At 46.1% G+C, this 18,838-nt stretch overlaps 2 protein-coding genes across 5 annotated transcripts in view; one reads left to right on the top strand and one right to left on the bottom strand.

The window, feature by feature from the left end:
• CCDC167 (coiled-coil domain containing 167) lies at window positions 1-13,955 on the top strand. 3 transcript variants are annotated; one of them, XM_005489680.3, is made up of 4 exons: window positions 1-155; window positions 7,486-7,580; window positions 9,988-10,040; window positions 12,135-13,955. In XM_005489680.3, the coding sequence occupies exons 1-4, from the start codon at window positions 24-26 to the stop codon at window positions 12,236-12,238; spliced, it is 384 nt and encodes a 127-aa protein (XP_005489737.2). In that variant the 5' UTR covers window positions 1-23; the 3' UTR covers window positions 12,239-13,955. The 3 variants fall into 3 exon arrangements, with proteins under 3 accessions (XP_005489737.2, XP_026650907.1, XP_014124444.1); XM_026795106.2 differs by lacking the exon at window positions 12,135-13,955 and adding an exon at window positions 11,885-12,128; XM_014268969.3 differs by lacking the exon at window positions 1-155 and adding an exon at window positions 507-667.
• The window catches only part of CMTR1 (cap methyltransferase 1), a 26,956-nt gene continuing 21,143 nt past the window's right edge, over window positions 13,026-18,838 (bottom strand). For both annotated transcript variants that reach the window (XM_074538630.1, XM_005489682.3), the window contains exons 22-24: window positions 18,239-18,351; window positions 17,595-17,703; window positions 13,026-15,888 (exon numbers count right to left, since the gene is read on the bottom strand). In XM_074538630.1, the coding sequence (XP_074394731.1) occupies window positions 15,756-15,888; window positions 17,595-17,703; window positions 18,239-18,351 (355 nt within the window). In that variant the 3' untranslated portion in view covers window positions 13,026-15,755. The remainder of the gene's footprint in view (window positions 15,889-17,594; window positions 17,704-18,238; window positions 18,352-18,838) is intronic.

Raw genomic sequence — 18,838 nt, forward strand, 5'->3', positions numbered from 1 at the left:
CAGGCAGCCTGGCCCTTCCCAACATGGCACCCGCCCAGCCCAGCCCAGCGCGGCCCCGCTCCAGGGCGGCGGCGCACGGGGCGCACCTGCGCATGCGCGGCGGGCGGGGCCGGACCATGGGCAGGCGGCGAGCAGGGGCCAGCGTGGCCCGGGAGGTGAGGGGGGTGTGTTGGCTGCGGCCGGGCTGGCGGGGGCCTTGGAGCCACAGCCTTACTCCCGCTTTAAGCGATGGCGTGCAGTGCCTTGCTCCTGCCGAGCCCTTGAGCCAGTGCCGTGAGGGGCCGTGGGTGTGTGTGTGCGCCCGTGGGGGTGCTGAGGCGGGCCGTGACCACCAGCCCGTTGTGTGCGTGCGGCGCTGGAAGTCAGCAGTGTGCTGCTGCTACTTGAGGGGAGCCCAGTGATAAACCGACATGTGAGGGGCCTGTGAATCACAGCGAGGAGAAAGGGGAAAGGCTGGATTTCAAGAGTATGTCTTCCTTCTAAGGCTGCCTTTTCATTGTGCTTGGGTGTTTGTCTGTGTCTCCCTCACTGGAGATTGCACCTGTGCTATGTGCTTGAGAATGGCTCTTCTTGAGCAGGGAGGTTGGAGCAGATGGAGCACTGTGGTGCCTTCAAATCTTACCCATTCTGTGGCACTGTGATCTCCTGGGTGGCAGGAGGGCTGCTGGTAAGCTCTGCTGAAGCTTTGTCTTTCTGTAAACAACCTGAGTTGTGTTAGTTAAGGTCTCCCTGAAGTGCATGTCTTCCTGGCTCCTGTGCTGAACAGTGCTGTCTGGACTCAAGTCTGTTTGAGTTCGGGTCTGAGGGTTTGGCTACTGTGGGGACAGTAAATCCTGAATGTTCCTCACAGATGGCTGCAATGGGGCACAATTCATTCAGTGAGTCTCACTGGTCACCTCTCTGCCCTGAAGTGTTTTCAGGTGAGCACATGCACAACAGACCAATGTAACCAGAATGGAACGGCCAGGGAAATGGCAGGGTGTGTTTCACCACATATATGGTGACATATATGTGTCACCAGCTAGTAACATTAAGGTGAGTGTCACAGACTCCTTAGGGCTGGAAAGGACCTCAGGATATCATCTCATCCAACCCCCGTGCCAGGGCAGGGTCACCTAGAGCATATCACACAGGAATGTGACTAGGTAGATTTTGAATGTCGCCAGAGAGGGAAACTCCACAGCCTGCTGGAGCAGCCTGTTCCAGTGGTCTGTTTCAGTGTAAAAAGGTTTTTTCCTCACATTGAGCTGGAACTTCCTGTTTTGGTTTACAGGCATTGCTCCTCATCATGTCAATGGGTGCCAGTGAAAAGAGCTTGGCACCAACCTCTTCACACCCACCTTTAAGATATTTATATTGTATTGATGAGATCCCCTCTCATCCTGCTGTGTGGAATGGGAGTTTGGTTTATGATTATCTGGTGTGTTTCATTGGTTAGGCTTGCATTAGAGAAACACAGTTCTGGGCACTCTAACCCAAATATAACCACCAAAGGGAGTCCAGAGGAGTGTGCTGACTGTCCAGGCTTCCTTTGGTGAGCCTACCAGGGAGAATTGAACAGTATTTTTCTGTTGGCTTTTTTTTTGGCTTTTTGTGGTTATGGTTTGAGAAGTGGTAGACAAAAAATGTTGAAATGGTAGGGTCTACCTTACAAAAAGAGAGGTGGCAAAATGGCTCAGCCTCTTAGGGACCTGCTGTTCACAGAATGAAAAGGGACTGATTTTAGCTGCCACAGAAAATTCCTGCAAAGTGTTTGAGGACTTGTAGTAGCTTTAGATTAAGTTTTGGGGTGATTTTTACAAGTTTTCAGGATGGAACATACTAGCTTTGAAGGGATTGTAGAACTACTCCTTTTTGTGCGTTACAGGTAAAAATCTCCTGTCTGGAAGGAGCACAGTGCAAAGACACTACTACTAGATAAAATTCTTTCCACTTGCAGTGATGAGAACACTACTGAAGAGAGGGTAGGGAGGAAGGAAAAAAACTGCCTTTAAGCCAGAGGAAAAGAGGGCTGTGTTTTAGTTTGCATGACAACCATGATACTTGATTCATAAGTTAAAATTACTCTGTTCAGTATTACCTTCTGAGCTATGATTGTAAAGAAACCTTCTGAGCTATGTTATGATTGTAAAGAAAACTTTTCAAACGAGTCTTAATGTGGTGTGATGCATGACTAGCTTTGAAAGGCCTCATCTAGGCAGAGTCATGCTTGTTTAACTGAAGTCATGATGCTAAATGAATGCAATTTTCTATATGGACACTTATCAGATTACCTTGCACTTACAAATTGCAGGTGTAATTGATATGATCTGGTTTAAATGGATATAAATGGCTCTCCATAATGTTGTGTTGGTTTAAATTCGTGCCACTTCTTTCATATTGCTCTAGTTTTTTGACAGGCAGCCCTATTGACAATGCTGAGCTGCCTAGGACTTGCTTGAGGAAATTCATCAGGAAAATGAAACTGGCAAGACTGGTCCATTTTGTACCAAAATAGTGAAAATGAAATTAACTCGAGAGAGTGACAAGGATGACCAAAGGTGTGGAGAGCTTTATGCAAGAAACTACCAAGCATTTCAGGTCCTTTTAAGCTGGAAAATATGACTACAAGGGACCCAATATAGGCCTATAGCCTCTGCATGCTATTTGTAGCTTTAAACCAAGAATGAACATACATTGTCAATACAAAGTTAGGGCTATCAAATGAAACCAGCAGCTGACAAGCTCAGAACAAACAGGAGGGGTTGGTTCTCCCCATAACCTGCTGTGAAACTTCTCACCAAAGAATATTGTAACCACTAAAAATATACTTATGGCTCAGGCAACAACTGAAAAAAAATATCAGAGAAGCAGAAAAGTGCATTAAATTAAAGGCAGCAAAATGTTGCGTGTGTGCTTCCATAAATATTGTTACATGTGTTGCTGCTTCTGGCAGGACAATGGCTGATCAGTTTCTGTGGAGGAACATAAAGAATAGGGATAAGGCCGACACAGTTTGTGCTCAGTGAAGCTGTTCAGGCAGAAGTTTTGAAGATGTGGCTCACTGCTCTGTGGCCACGCCTGTGTGCGGTCCTGCAAAGGCACGGCTCTGCACTGAGGCAGGATGGGCTGACTAACGAGGGTGCCTGCAAAGCTGAAGGGAGGAGGTGGAGGTAGGATCCAGCCTTTCCTCCTTTAGCAGCACACAGGGTTGTTCTGTAGGAGCCATCTTTGCTGGTGGATCATCCTCAGCTTGTCTGGTAAATATTTCCAAGCGTGCTGTGGGCGGCATGTCTGTGAAATGATTTTCCAGCATGCAAAATGATTCCAAGAGCATGGAGAAAATGGAAGTGTGTCCATGAACAGCAAGTTAGCACTTGAATTTAAACAAAATTTGTCTCTGCTGGACTGATTTTAATAATCCAGCCAAATTTGTGGATGCAGGAACCATTAATTCTTCTGTGAAAGAACAGCTCAAGTGTGCTGGCAGGTGACAAGGCATGTAAAGACTGCTCAGGGAAGGGATTTTTTCTTTGCCCCCACCTCTTCAGTTGGCTTTGATCTGTTTTATGAGGGTCAGAAGATGAAAACCTCATTACCTAATGCTGTTGGATGTCGACGTATGTGTGATATGGCTCTTTGCCAGTATCTTAATTAGGGAATTCATGAAAGCGGAGGGTGGATGCCAGTTCTTGAAAAGCGCTTTTAGCCTTTCTGCTGGAAAGAAAGCTTTCATTAATTCGCTACAAAATGTATTAAATGGGATCCAGCTCAATTCTATAAGCAAACCTGCTTCTTTTTCACTTCACTCTTTCTCTCTGCCTTTATGTGAGCCATTTTGGGCTCTCTGCCCAAGATGGTCCCAACAAATGGAATTTGTAATAAGCATGTAAGTCAGTTTGGATTGAAATCCATTCCAGGTCTCTCTAGTTTAAAAAGGTTTCCATATCATGAGCAGGTCTTGCCAGAATTCATCAAAAGTAGCGGAATGTCTTGTCATACTTGTGGAGCAAAGGAGGCATCTGGTCTTAGATCCCTGTGTGCATCCAAAGCTGCTGGGACTTGACTTTCTGGAGTGTCTCCTGAGGAGCTTCAGAAGGGCAGCTCTGTGTGCCCAGATCTGCTGCCTGGATGTGAAGCACATGTTTCCTTCCCCCTTTTTAACTGGAACTACTTAAAGATGTTGCTGTGAATGAAGTCCTGTGTCCCTGTTACCATCTGTGTGAACCTGAGGAGCTGTCATGTGAGCTTTCTGCTTGCCGCATTTCAGCTGTGTCCCAGAGGATCCCCTTCAAGGAAAGGAGAGCTAAAAGGAGGAAAGGTTCATCTTTGCAACTTAGGAGGCACCGTGCTGAGATTGCCACTAAAGAGATAATGCAAGTGTGAAGTGCAAGGGTGGTTCAGCTAAGCAAGCTTGGCTCCTTGTTTTCCTCTGGGCTTCCATTGTGCCCAGGTATGTACCCCAACTAACCTCACATATTATTTAGTAGGAGGGAAAGCTTTCCATCCACAGCAAGCTCAGGTGAGCACCTGCTTCTAGGATTGCTCTCCTGGAGGGCTAGCTGTAACAGGGAATTATGGCAAAGCCCTACAGATTTTCTTGTGCTACAGTTTTACAGACTATACCCCTCCCAGGAGTTTCCTTAGCAGCCCGGAGAGTAATCTGTAGTTCCCAGATATTACTCTGATTTTTTTCCTTGTGCTTATTTTCTTTTTCTGTATTTCTTTTGTTCTGCAGTGAAGAGTTACTTGGATGGCTGAGTTGCTGAGAGACTCCTGGCTTGCAGTAGCAGCTCCTAAATGCCAAGCAAGGCAATGGCATTGACATATCAAGATAGTGCTCTGCCCATAGTTTGGGTTGGTGTCTGAGGCCTCATTCAAATGAGCTGCCTTCAGGAGGGAGAATTTATTGTCTTAATTTATAAGTGGGGAAACTGAGGCACAGTGAATGGATAACATCTGTGAATCCCCACTCTTGTCCTTCCTTATAACCCCTAATAACCCAGGCTAGCCAGAAGAAAAGGAGTAGTGAGATTCTGAAAGAACAGTATTTTGTTCATTCAGCAATCTTCCTTGCTTGCTTTTTCTTTTTTTTCTGGTTATTTTTTATCCCTTGTGCCCCCAGCTCAGCACAGCTGATGGTGCAGTTCTGGGGCATGTGGTTTATTAGCAAATTATTGCTCTCCAGCAGGGGACCCAAACTTGGGGTTTGATTTAAGAGCAGTAAAACCAGTTGAAACTTTAAAGTATTATGTGGAATCTGGAGATTTTTAGTCAGCAGAAAGTGAAAGCACTGACAAAGTTGGGCAGAATATACTCTTGTTAAATCTCATGAAATGAGGGAAGTATGGGCAGAGAATGTACTAGTGAGAGCAACTGCCAGCTAGGAGGAGCAGGCATGGAGGAGAGGATTGGAGTGCAATGGCATGGATAATTTAGTGTTGAGGTTGGCAGCTGACTGAGTAAAGCTCTCATTAATTCTTTAATGTATTATTTAGCATTTTTTTAAAATATATTTCCAGAGAAGCCACGGTGCACTGTAATAATTTAACAAGCTAAGGAGGAGCCAGGTAACACATGCTGAAGCATCTTTTCCTGTGTGTGCACGTGAGGGTTTCCAACAGCTAAGGGAGCAGAAACTGCCATTTGCAAATGGTAAGAACTGGTGAGGGAGATGGTAATCCTTAAATTTCACTGGACCAACACCCCACCTCTGCTGTACCACACTGGTACTTAAAGTAACTTGCTGATAAGTGTGGTCAGAGCTGGCCTGGGTGAAGCCCTTTCTTGGCCCTGAAGCAGACTGGTGCAATGCATCCTGCTGAGCTGTAGTGACATGGCGATGAGCAGCTACAGTTAACATTCTTAAGTGGCACAGCTGGAAATGGAGGAGGACAATTATCCTCATCCAGGCAAAACCAAGCATTGCCAACAACAGAAGTGCTATTCCCTGAGCTTTGGGATCAGTGACAAGCCTTGGTGCTCCCCTTGGGCTCAGGAAGCTGTGCATGTGCCTCTGGGGAGTTTGGCATCTTGAGCACTGGCAGAATTGCCTAATAGCCCAGGACTTTGAGATCGCTATCTGATAAATCAAAGATTTATTTGAGCCTTCTTATATGTCCCTCTCCCCAGCTCTGCTGTGCCTCTTCCAGACTATTTAACTGACTGGTTAAACTTCTTTTCATGGTCTGCTTTATGTCAAGCCTCTTCTCTCCAGTCCTGCTTAGTTATAATGCTTACCTGCTTTTCCTGAGCAGAAGGTGTGAGATTGTTAATGAGCTCATTAACAGGAGCTGATCAGAACAGAGCTGATCCCAAAGCAGCAATAATTAGGGATCACTACCTTTGATTTTGTTTCCCTTATTACTGTTTATGAGTGTGTGTGTGTGCTCTGGGCTGCTTCTGAGGCTGGTGTCCAGGCAGCTCATTCCACCTTTAGCCGGCACTGTGCTGCCTCTTAGTGTCTGGTGTGTGAAAGCTGCCACCACAGGGAGGCCGTGCTGCCAGCCTGGGCCTTCCCTGGAGAACCAGGCACAGCAGCAGCGTTGCACTATGTAGCTCAAAAGAGAGGTCACTGCCACCTTAGTGCACCGAGGCTGTTTTCTTTCAGGCTAGGTTATTGTGTTCATGTTGTCTGATTAGCCTGCTGTTTCCCTGCTGGAAGCAAGCTTGAAAGACAAAGTTTTCCTTGAGATGTCTATGCAGTTGCCAGGCAGAAGAGAGGAAAGATTCCCAGAACTGTTGCCTATGGTAGGATCCCCTCCTGGGCAGTCTGTTTGCATACAAGGAAATGAACCCTCCTGTGCCTAGCTGTGGTTGCTGCCCTCCACAGGAAGACACAGGGATGGCTGTTGGGATACTTGATGAAGAGACACAAGGAGATAACCAGTGTTTTTCTGCACAAAACTTGTTGCTGCCAACACTTGGTACAGGTTGAAGAGGCAGTGGCAAATGCTCTCTTGACCATACTGTGCAGACTCCTGTTGCTGTTGTAGATTTTGCTGGGTAAAAGAGACTGGAAGTATCCCTTTGTTCCCTCTTCACCCAACCACACAGCTGGGGGTGCTTTGCAGATTTATGCATCCATTCACAGTGCTAACATAAGACCCTGTCCCTCAGGCTTTGGTTTAGGCCAGTGTCTCTCCTTTTATCCTCTAATTGCATAATGATACCTAAGATCACACCTTTCCTTGTAGACCCACGTGCAAAGAAACTAGAGCAGGCTGGAACAGGATCAGATCTGGCAAAAGGGTGCTGGCCAGCCACACAACAGGCAGTGTCAGGGCTGGCTTGGCTGTGTCTGGGGTGAAGATGTTACAGTTGTCTGGGCTAGAATACAGGCTGAGCTGGGAGATGATGAGTTCTCTGTGCTGTGATCTCTACACAAATCTGGGATTCTTCCCTTGATCTGGGGAGGACTAGTAGCTGAACTGCCACCATCTGCATGGGGATGAGTCCTTGTAAGCTGGGAGAAGAAATGATGGTGACTGGAGTGGTGTTTTTCAGATTGATGGATTGGAGGAGAAGCTGGCGCGCTGCAGACAGAGCATGGAAGAAGTGGACCTGAAGCTGCGCAGGGAGAAGCTCAGCCCCGAAGGAAGGTATTGCTGACCAGCTCCTTACACAGCTGAGTGTGTGCACTTCAGCTTAGCTGTCATCCTGCTGTAGCACCAAGCAAGGGCTCTTGAAGGGGTGGGAATGTGTGACATTCCCATGACACAACTCTCTTCCCACAACCTGGAGCTTTCTTGGGGAATTTGCCTCTGTGAGAAGTGCAGTGATATGGAGAGAGAGATGTATCTTATCAACAGCCTGACTCCAACCTGTGCCACAAGCAGACAAGTAGTGCCTGAAACTTGCCAGTTCATTTGCAGGCCTGGCTCCTGGCCTGTTAGGAACCTGCTCTGTGAATCTGGCAAAGATTTTCTGCACACTGCTGCTCAAGCCTTGCTGAAGCCACCTGGGTTCAATCAGGGAGATGTGCAGCAACTACTGCTGAGGGCCAAACCAGGCTGGGATCCAGCTGCAAAAGCAGCTGAGGGAAAATATCTGTGCCTGTGTTGCTAATGTGTGTGGATGTAGGGATAAATTGACACACTGGCTTTTCTTGGGAATGCTAAGAGGGACAATTCCCCTGAAATCTGTGGCTGCCAGAGAGGCAGCAGTTGTTGGCTTCTAGAGCTGGGAGTCAGGCAAGGATTTTGGCCTGGATTTTGTAGTAGACATAGGCAGAACCTGCTGTTTCTCTTGAGTGTGAAGCAAGGGAATTAGATGTCCCAGCTGATTCTCAAATCTCTCTGCTTGAGGACATTTTTTTCAGTCACTATCACCCTACTGCTCTGCTCCTAGCAAAAAAGGCTGGGAAGCTCAGTCATCAGCCCAGGGAGTGGTCCTGATGATCCTCATGTTTGCTCTACACTACTGTCCTGTAGAATCCCGTTAGAAATGATCATAGCAATAGTGATGTCTCCATCCCCTGATATTTATCAGGCTTACTTTAACTTCTTTGTTAAACTAAAAACTCTCCTTTGCACTCCCCCCTCTTCCTTTACTGGAGTTCTATATCCCCATCAATATTTAGACAGGGTCCTGTCTCTTCCTGCCCCTCTTGTCTGTAGCTCCTTGTCTCAACAATCCTTTCCTGGCCTAAATTCTCCTTGTTACTGTCTGTATTCTTTATCTGGGGCTTACGTGGCCAACAACCAAACCTACAGCTGTGGGAACTTGACAGGATGTGATATATGATAGTTTCTGACTGAAATATAGGGCCTAGAGCAAAGAATTATGAATTAAGATTCTTGGGGCCTTCTATGAGTTTTACAGCTTGTATGGAAATAGAACTTCCATTGTCCTATTCCAGACCCCTTGAAAAACCCTGGAGGGAAGGTACTGTGATCAAAATTATCGATTCCGTGTATAGCACACGAAGAGGAGCTCTGCTTTTCCACTTTAAAGTTCAGTTGTCATGGTTTCTCCATGGCTCTTTCTCAAAGCTTCTTCCCTTGACTCTCTTCACAAGGCAAATTTCTAAGTAGCAGCTCAGTCATGTTGGTAAATCTGTCTTCTCACTTCCTACTGGCTGCCCTCCACCCAGTTTTCTTCTAGAGCCCTTTCCTCTCCTGCTGCTCCTGATGTAGCTTGCTTTCTTGCCCTCCCTTACACTTAACTAGCTGTACACATAGATTTGGATCTCTTTCCTCCTACAGGTTGTTCTTGCTGTGCCCAAGGGGAACAACAAACTCTGTTACACTTTCTGCCTTCTCTGAAGCAGGAGATAATTTGTTAGTGCATGTTTATTTATGTGCGGAGTCTGAGAGGACTGACCGTGTCCTCACTGCCGTAATGGAAACACTGCTGCTTTCAGGAATTTCATTTTGGGTTTATATTTTTATCTGCTTATTAATTAATCTTGTGCAATTTAAGACAAGGGCTGGGTTGGCCTAACTTAGTCTTTTTTGTTATTATGAGTCTTCAGTCTAATGACAAGTTGTTTAACTCTATTAGTACTGGGCTTGGATTCAGTTTGTTTCCTTGAGTTCACCAATTTCTACAAATTGGATACCTCTGAAAAAGGGATCCCAGCTTCAAACGGTGAGAAGAATTGCTATTCGAGCACTAAGCCCAATGTGGTGGGGAGAAGGATCCTCCAGAGAGCATATAAGCACCCTGCCCTATCCCATAGCTGTTTCAGGACTTCCTGCCTCACCTAGGGGGAACTGGAGCAGGGAAATGACCCAAGAGCCCTTTCTAGCTGTTTGCCTACAATGCTCTCCTGAAAGCAGAGACAGAAAGCAATTTAGGGGAAGGAAAAAATAATCTAAAATGCTGCATCTCTTCTGTTGCACAACTGGGTACTTCTAAACTGTCACCCTTCCAACAGGGAGGGGTGAGGGGCTCATCCTCTGAGCAGATATCCCCCACAGTGGGGACAGTCTCTCTTCCATCATGTAAGCAAAGAAATAGGCTGTGTTCTGCCTCGCAGGTAATGAACTCCTCTTCTCATTACAGAAAGTCACTGGAGAGAGAGCGAAACTTACTAATGACCAAAGCTGACAACTATGGTAAGAGCTTCATTAAAAATGGTCCCTCTGGGCAGGATGGGATGAGTGCTGCAGCTCAGCTTTGTCTTCAAGCTCCTGCCACCTCTGACTTCTGCCTTTGAATTTAGCTTCAACCAAAGGGAGCTAAACTAATGGAAATGTAGTCAGCATATTATAATAGGAGTCTGCATCCTCCTACTTGAGCTGTACTTCCATAGGGAAAAAAATAAGCATCAGCTAATGAAGGGGAGAAAATGTCCCCCTCCATACACCCCAGATTAGCAGTCTTTAGATAATCATAGCTAACAGATTGGCTTGAGTAGCTTTTAACATCCCTCTCCCCAACCTTTTTTTTTTTTTTTTTTTCCTAGTAGAGGCTTGCTAGGCAAGAAGGTAAGTGCTATCAGGAGTGTAGCAAAATATACCTTCCTTGGGGAAGGTTCTTACTGCATCAATTTATGAGGCCACTCAGCACAAGAGCATAGCAATTCACACTGATGTGCTGCCTGCACTGCTAGAGAGCCAGGGTCCTTCCTTGGTGCAAGTCCTGCTGGAGACACTTAGAATGAAAGCCTCTCTGAGATACCATGCTTGACAGGACTTCCATTCCACTAGAGGTGCTGCTTTGTTACATCTTCAGATATTGATCAGTGTGTTACCTGCTTGGTAGTACTTTGCAGCTGTGCAAGCAGCAGAGCTCACACAAGGGAAAGAGGCACAAGTAGTCTTTTGGGTCTAGAGGGTTGAAAGCTGGGGTATGGCCAGCAAATTTGTAATTATAACTCATGCTAGAGGACTGTTTCCAGAAGAGTAGCAGTTATTTTAAACAGACTGAAAGCTGTTCCCTAAGGGCCCACCACTAGAGACAGCAGAAGATTGAAAATTGCTGCCACCCTTTTACCAGCCAGCAGTCAGCCATCCCTGGTGGCATCAGCAGAGCAGTGTGACAGCAGCTCAGACAGCAGCAACAGCCTCACCTAATGGTGACATCACTGCTATGGCCTCTGACTAAATCTTTCCTTATTCCAGCTGATGCACTGAGGCCATGCATCCGTTCAAGCTGGCCCTGCTGTGTGTGAGGTTATGTGACCCTGTCACCTCCTTTGTGGCCTTGCACATTCAAGCAGGTTGCTCTGTGGCTGCATGAGAGTGCTTGTATTAGGTGAAGAATGGGGCAGAAAGAACAGCTAAAAGTCTCTTTTGATTACCAACACCACTTGGGAACTGCTGGAGGCTGCTTGTGCAAACTGTAGAGACAGTAAGGTGTGCAGTCTGTGCAGATGAACTCAGCAGCAGAAGCAGTCTGTCTCTGGACAGTGCACACCCCACCTTGCCTGACACACACTTAGTGCTGTTTGGCCTTGCAGTCTGTAAGGGTGGAGGCCTCATTGCTTGCCTGTACCAGCCAGCAAAGTTTTCTGGAAGAGAACTAGTAAGAGTGGGGTTCTCATCTTTGGTAAAGGGAACCAAACAGAAACGGAGATTGGCAAGACTCCATACTTGAAGTAGCCACTGTGTTCCTCTCTCTGCATCTGTGGTTCTAAGGTAAACCAGGGAGAATGAAAGCAACCTATCTCTAAAAAACTAAAAGCTTCATACTGAACAGAATAAGAGTGTCCAGGTTTAGACCTTTTCCACAATGATCCTTCTGAGGTGTAAGGAAACACAGATTCTGCAGCATTTAAAGGTGGCTACAGTTGTATTTAAATTTTAGCACTAGAAAGAGCTACCAGGCTGTTACATCTAGAAGATAGTAGAAATAGCTTTCTGCCCTCCTGTCTCCTTCATTCTCCTAGGGAACACACAGTTATTCTAATGACAGTCTGTCCTTAGTAGAGGCCTACAGCAATGTCATTTCCCAACAGGACCTGGTCTGGCACTGAAGTATTCCCAAGCACAGCTACCACGAGTGTCAGGATGAGAGCAAATGAAAGGGCTCCTACTGGTTTGGGTAGTTACTTCCCATTCAGCACAATACCCTGTTGGCAGATTTGCATACTGCTCCCAAATTTTTTGCCTGTGGCCAAGGTAGCTTTGTGCTTAAGAGAGTTTTGAAAGGAGATGCAGCTGCAACATGAAGAACCTTCACAGACAAGTCTTTTGTTTGTTTCCCAGAGAAAGAACTGGGTGTGCTTCGTAAGGAAAATCGCAAGAATGCTGCCCTTGCTGTGGCCATGGCATTGCTGATTGCTCTTATTTATGCCTGCTGGACAATGTGATTGCACTCAAGAATTCTCCCCGCAGAACAAATGACTCCTGCAAGGAGCTCTTCTTCCTCTCACCATTATGCCTCCCCCAAGGGTGAGGATCAGCATTTCAAATTACTGTTCTTGTTTATTGTTTCCAAGCCTTGTTGTAGGGAAGATTTTTCTCTGCAAATTGAGGACAGGAGACAAACCAGAAATCACAGCACTCTTGTGCTTGGAAATCAGGTCAAGCAGAGCTCAAGGTGGTGCCATCTTAGCCAAAGCACAGTCAGGACCATGCAGCCTGATCCAGGAAGGCAATACATACTCCCTGTTGAAGAGGACCTTTGTGATTACAGACAGGTGCTTTCTGCCCAGCCCAGGTGGAATACACATCCTGGCTCCTGTGACACAGTCATAAACTGAAGGGACCAAGCTCTTGATGCAAAGGGTAATCTGTAGGTGTTGCAATTCTATATATTCCCAGAGCTGAGCTAAAGATGCTTCCTCCTCCACCCTGACTTCCAGGACCAAAGGAATCCTACATCCACGAAAGCAGATGGCATGTAGGTATCTCTGCAAGCAGGAAGCATCCACATTGAGATATGGGTGCTTGGGCTGTGAGATGATCTGCCTACCTCTCCAGTGCATCAGAGCTTGGTAGCCATTTTGTGCCTTTGAGAATCAGTGTTTGCAGAAGACAATTTACCATCAACCCCCAGAGATGAAAGTGCTTCTGTAAAGCTTTAAATAAAATAATTTGACCTTTTAATTTCCTGTTTTGTTTATTTGGTGGATTTTTTTCTCCTGTTCTGTCCTGTTCTCCTGTTCTGTCCTGTTTCTCAGTCACTGCTTTATTCTCATCCTACTATTTCCTTACTGGCACATATTGCACTATGGTAAGCTTAGACTAAGTTAGGCACTTAAGCCCCTGGTCAGTGAGCTCTCAGCAGTGGGTTACTGCTCAGGCTCTGGTACTACTCCAGGCTCTGTTCTGGCCTGGAATGTACTTCCTTTGACTGGAACAGGAGCCTACCCATGCTGCAGGAGTTTCAGAGACTGTCCCCTGTAATGCCCTCTCATTCCAATGCTCTAAACTTGCCACAAAAACTTTTAAAATGGACTGCCTTGAATATTTAACTCTGCTGACATTTCTCTGCTGCCACACTGACAGGCACTGCTGGCCTGAATTGTGTGGGAAGCAAAGGAAAGAAGGACTGCTGAGAACTAAAGGGGCTGTATTGGTAATAGAACATGAAAGCATAGAAGTCAACACAGAATGATACAAAGCCTAATAACAATACATTGTGCAATTAACATACATAAACACTCCCTTCAGCAAGACCTTCTTCACCCGCTCTTCCCAACATAATCCCTCAGCAGGGAAGCAAGTAGCTTGGTGGCTCATGCCTGCCTTCTTGAAGGGAAATTTAGAATCAAGGTTCAGTGCATCAAAAATGAAAATAAAAGTAAAAGCAAATTAAAATGAGCAACTAGAGACAACTGAATAAACAAAACATCTATTCATAAAAGCTAGCCTGCAGACTGACCAAATTTTTTTGTACCCTCCAAGGCCTACACTGATCCTGGTTTACTTCCTAGTCACTCTTCTGTCTGCCAGCCCCCAGGAGTCAAAGCTCTGAGCTGAGGACACAACACTGCAAAGGAGCCTGGCAGAGGGAGCAGCATGCATTGCTGGCACTGGGACAGCCTCAAGGTAGTCCACAGAGGTCCTTAGAACTCAAATTGCTGGTTGGTTTAAAAAGCCAACTGTACACAGGGCTGGACACCAGAGGTTGAGGTACTTTATTGCCCACTGGGAGAGATTCCTCCCCATCCCTCATGGAAGTGCCTTTGCCAAGGCAAAGCTACTAATGACACACCTCTTGTTGTTTAGGGGGAAGAGCCACCATTTCTTTCATACACGTTTTACCAATGTTTGAGAGCAGAGGGAGTCTACAGATCAGCCAAGAGGATGCACTAACAGCCTGCAGTCCTTCAACTGCTTTGACAGACCTGTGTCTAAGTCAAGGTTTCTATGTCTTGCTGCACAGGTTTGTTCAAATCATTCACATGGATGTGGAGAAAAAGACAGTCTAAACAACGCTATAGATACTAGAACTATAGCTTTCCTTAAGGCACAGTTCAGATAAACCCCCTAAATCACTTTTCTCCCTACTGCCAATCAGTGTTTAAAAACAAGCCAAGAACAAACAAAACAAAAATTGGACTATCTTGCTGTTTATCTCAAAGCATTCAACTATGTGTTATCTTCTGATTTATGTGGAAGACTTGGCAAAGTGCCACAGAAACCAGAAATGAAGATAAAACATGCAACAGAAGCCAGCTTTGAGCCTGGCACAGAAGTGCATGGAGAAGTCTTGACACAAAGGCCATACTGAGAGGAGTTTCCTGGCTCTGTGCCTTCACCTCAGATGCAGTTCCAGAATCAAATAGGATACAGAGGATTTCAAAGCCAGTCTGGTATTTTAAAAGGAAAGTCTGGTTACCTTTCCAGTGGGTACAGTTGGAGGACAGGAATTGCTTCTTATTAACCTACATGGTTAAAGTTGAGATATCTTTCTACTGAAGCCCTGGGTCTTTTTAAGTAGGACATTCCCATCATTTCTTCCAGGGACTTCAGCATCCTAGCTTTTCTATGTCTTCCCTCCCACATCCACTTTCCTCACTGAAGGTTTAGGTAATAATGTTAAGTACCAAGAACCAAAGCACCTTGGTCTCAGAAGTACTATGAAGCACGTACACCAACCATAGTACATTTTCACAAATTAGCCCCAGGCTGCTGGCTTGGCATCAGTCACTAACCTGGAGAGAGGAAATCCTTGTCACAGCAGCTTGCAGAGGTGTGAGCACATCAGATCTACGCCAGGAACCGTACTCATCACCTGCATTGGCCTTTTCCCAACAGGGAACCATCACATAAGAATTGCCAGGGGCTAGCTGAGTGCCTTGATAAACAGAAGCATTGGAGACACTGACAAGAATATGTAACTTTTGCCCACAGCTCACCAAAGACTTAACACCCTCCACTGGATAGTGTAGCCTTTGACAAGGCCAAGGAGAGAGCTGCCAGGAGCAATGCAGGGCCTCTTCAATGTGCTGTTGCCCAGCTCTGCCATCAAAACATCTCTGCTCCTTCCCACACTGCAAGAGAAGCAGAAGCATGGGGAGTTCTGGCACACACAGAGCTCCACAAACCTTGCTGAATGTTTGAATAGGAGCACAGAAAGCTGCCAGCCCCTTGGCCTCATGCATGCCGTAGGTCAGGACAAAAGGACATTAGGCCTCGGCTCCAGGAGTCACCTTGGGTACTCTGGCAGCAGGTGCTACCTAGGCTGTACTCTTATATACACTACCAGGGCAAAGCCTCATCCTGTGCCTTCTGCATACCATCCCCTGGTTCCATCATCTCCAGGAAATCAGCTCTGGAGAATATCAGGATAGAAGTTGTGGAGCCTTCCCAGTCCCATCAGTCCCTGAAGAATCCAAGCTGGGCTCAGCCCCTCCCTGCACCCTCAGGAGAGCAGGGTTAGGGGTAGTGTGCTTGGATGAAAGACAGAACAGTCTCCTTTGATAGCTTCTCTGGATCTTGTCTTTTCTGAGAGTCATGCACTTTGACACCTTCGCCCCATTCCCAGAAGAGGCGGCTGTAATGGCAGACACTGTGGGCAGAGAGGAGAGCAAGGTTAGTTTGGCAGGGAAGGGAAAGGAAAACACTTCCATCCCAGTGAGAGACAGCTGCCCTTGCTATGAGAGCCACACAGGAATACTCAGAGCAGGTGCCTTAGAAAAGACCAGTGCATTTATTCATTCACCTTACAAACTCTACAGCCCTCAAAGTACAGCAACAGCCAAGCCTAAGAGATTTCCATGGAAACAAACTTGTTAATTCTAGCTTCACTCAAATTCAGTTCAGTATTTGCTGGAAGGAGTCAGGTCACTAGGGGAAATCCCTACCTCCCCCTAAGTTTCTCAGAGGATGAAACTGTCATTGCAGGCAATGGAAAGACCTTAATGAAGAATTTAGAAAGTCTGCCAGAAGCAGCAACCTAATCCCTCACCACATACCTACCATAATCAGTAACAGCTGTCCTATGTAGCTTTGCAAACAAACAGCACTTCCCACGGCACAAAAGCAGCTAGGATCATTCCCTCCTTCCCCTCATGTGAAATAACTGAGCCCTGCTTTGCTGCTGAGAGTTCTGGTCCTACAATGCCATCTCCCACTCCATCCATGAAGCACAGCCCTCCCTCACTGCATCAACATAGTCCCAGCCATAATGAAATCAGAGCTGCTAATTACTGCCAACACAGCAGCCTTTAGTTTTGTACAATTACTGACACTTAATATTCATAGCTTATTTAATGCTTCTGTTCTAACAAAGCAGTACCAGCACAGCGACAAGAGCACATGTCAGTGGCTAATTATAGACATATTAGTACTCACTAACCACAACACATCCCTTCTGGAGTCCCACACAAGCACTCCCTCCACCTCCTCAGCCATTCCTGTAGATTCATGCTGGCCTATTTCAGAGTACATAGGCAGAACTAACCCCACCCTGACACACTGTGGGAAAAAGCATCATGTGCCTCTCCTTTTAAGCCTGTTCTGCCATTCACCACATGAAGATAGGCTTAAGGATTCTTGAAAGCACTGCTCTAAGACAGTAAGGAGGTTCAAAGTGAGAAAATCAGGAGTGCTATTTCATACCAAGTTCTTACTCAGAGGCACAGTCTTGAGTGATGGTAGTAGTGCAGAACATCTCTACCCAGGAGCCCTGAGGCATCAGACTCAGGATTTGCTGTACTTGGGTAATGCCCTCAGCCTAGTACTCAGTAGATAGGGATGGTTTTCAGCAGCCACAATGTTAATAACTGTCCAATGGCATGCCACTCCATCCTTTCCCAAGGAGCTACTGTTTTACTCTCTCACTCTCTTTAAAAAAGCTCCCAGCTTCCCACAGGTTATTCAGAGCCTGGGCTAAATGAGCTGGGATTTGCTTTTAAATTAGCAACTTCCAACCAAACATGTTAAATACAGAGATGCAGCAAACTACAGTTGCTGGGCTCAATTTCTACTTCCCTGCATGCAGGAGGTTCAGTAACTTGTAGTCTGCTGCAGACAGCAGAACAAAGTTGTGACATGTTTGCTATTCATAGCCATTAATTGCAAAATCCATGATTCCACATCAGCAGTTTCCTGACAGCCTGACAAGGTGCCAGCTCCTGCAGCACACCCTTCTGGTGATTAACTACACTTGCACTGCAAACGACTGCAAGGACACAGCCCTCCCAAACACCTAGGCACAAACACACACTGGCAGACACATACTCATCCATAGCCTCAGCTCTGGCTCATACTCACTGAAAGGGTGCAATGGCTTCAGGAAGGAGGTTATATGTCGCTACATTGGTCATTTTGTTGAAGAAGAATTTCTTCTTGAAGTTTTTGCTGTATGCCATTGTCCAGGGATCTAGCAGAGGGGTTACAGGGATCAGGGGAAAAAAAAAATCACAGAAGAAATAGACATACAGTAAAAGCAGGGAGGAGGAATCTATAAGAGTAACTGTGATCCTTCCATTACTCCTTTTTCCTTCCTTCTCCCAAGACAACCTGCTTCCCAAGCTGTTCTCTATTCACAAAAAAAACCCCATCTCCCTCCATTTAGAAGCTGACATTTGAAACAGGGTGTTTCCACTTCCTATTACTCTGGAAAGCATCTTGATGAAAAACTGTGATCTCATTAAAAAAGAAGGTAGTCCGTCATGTAAAAAAATGGAATTACCCCCATGATAGCTAATCAACCCACAACACAAACACTTACATATAATACCCTAAACCTCACCCAAATCCAAGCTACCCTCATTACATGCAAACACTTAATCTCTAGCCATTCGAATATTGCCATTCATTTTTTACCAAGTTACAAGATGAGCAAGCCTGGTCAGTACTTTTTACTTGGAGAGACAAAGAAAAGTTGAGAGGGAGTGGGGACTCTCTCTTCCTACCGTTCATAGTCCGTACGATGTAGAGTCCCGTGGGCACAAAATGCCGATCATCTCGGCCGGTGTAGGACAGCCGGGGTATTCCCCCTGAACTCTTGATGACTTTCATCTCTAACCTAAACATTAAGAGAAGGCAGTGATAGAGAGTGTTCCTTCCTTTACTGTGCTTCTACACACCTGGTACCACCTGCATCCCCTTCCCCAGAGTGTCACAGTGAGAACTGACAGCACTGCACAGGATAGGTTTAAAATCATCACACCCTGAAAAATTGGAGTTTTTGCCTATTCACACAGGACAAGAGAAACCAGTCAGACCTGTCTAGATCAGGCTGCAAATTGAGTGCTGTGGTGAAAAATCTGTGATAAGCTACCATAATTACTCCAAATAGGGTCCTATTTCAAGTGTGAATTCTTGACCTTTGAAGCCACTGAGAAGTCATTGATACTTCTGCACCCAAACTCAGGCACTGTTGCTACTCCAACTGTTATGAAGTGCACTGGCCACATCTACGGCATTAGAATGATGCTCTGAGTGAGCAGCATCTCAGGAACAGCAGCCACCACGAGCTCTAACAGCTCTTTCTGCATGACCCCACTAGCACA

Source organism: Zonotrichia albicollis, chromosome 3, assembly GCF_047830755.1.
Source record: "Zonotrichia albicollis isolate bZonAlb1 chromosome 3, bZonAlb1.hap1, whole genome shotgun sequence".
In the NCBI taxonomy this organism is placed as follows: Eukaryota; Metazoa; Chordata; class Aves; order Passeriformes; family Passerellidae; genus Zonotrichia; species Zonotrichia albicollis.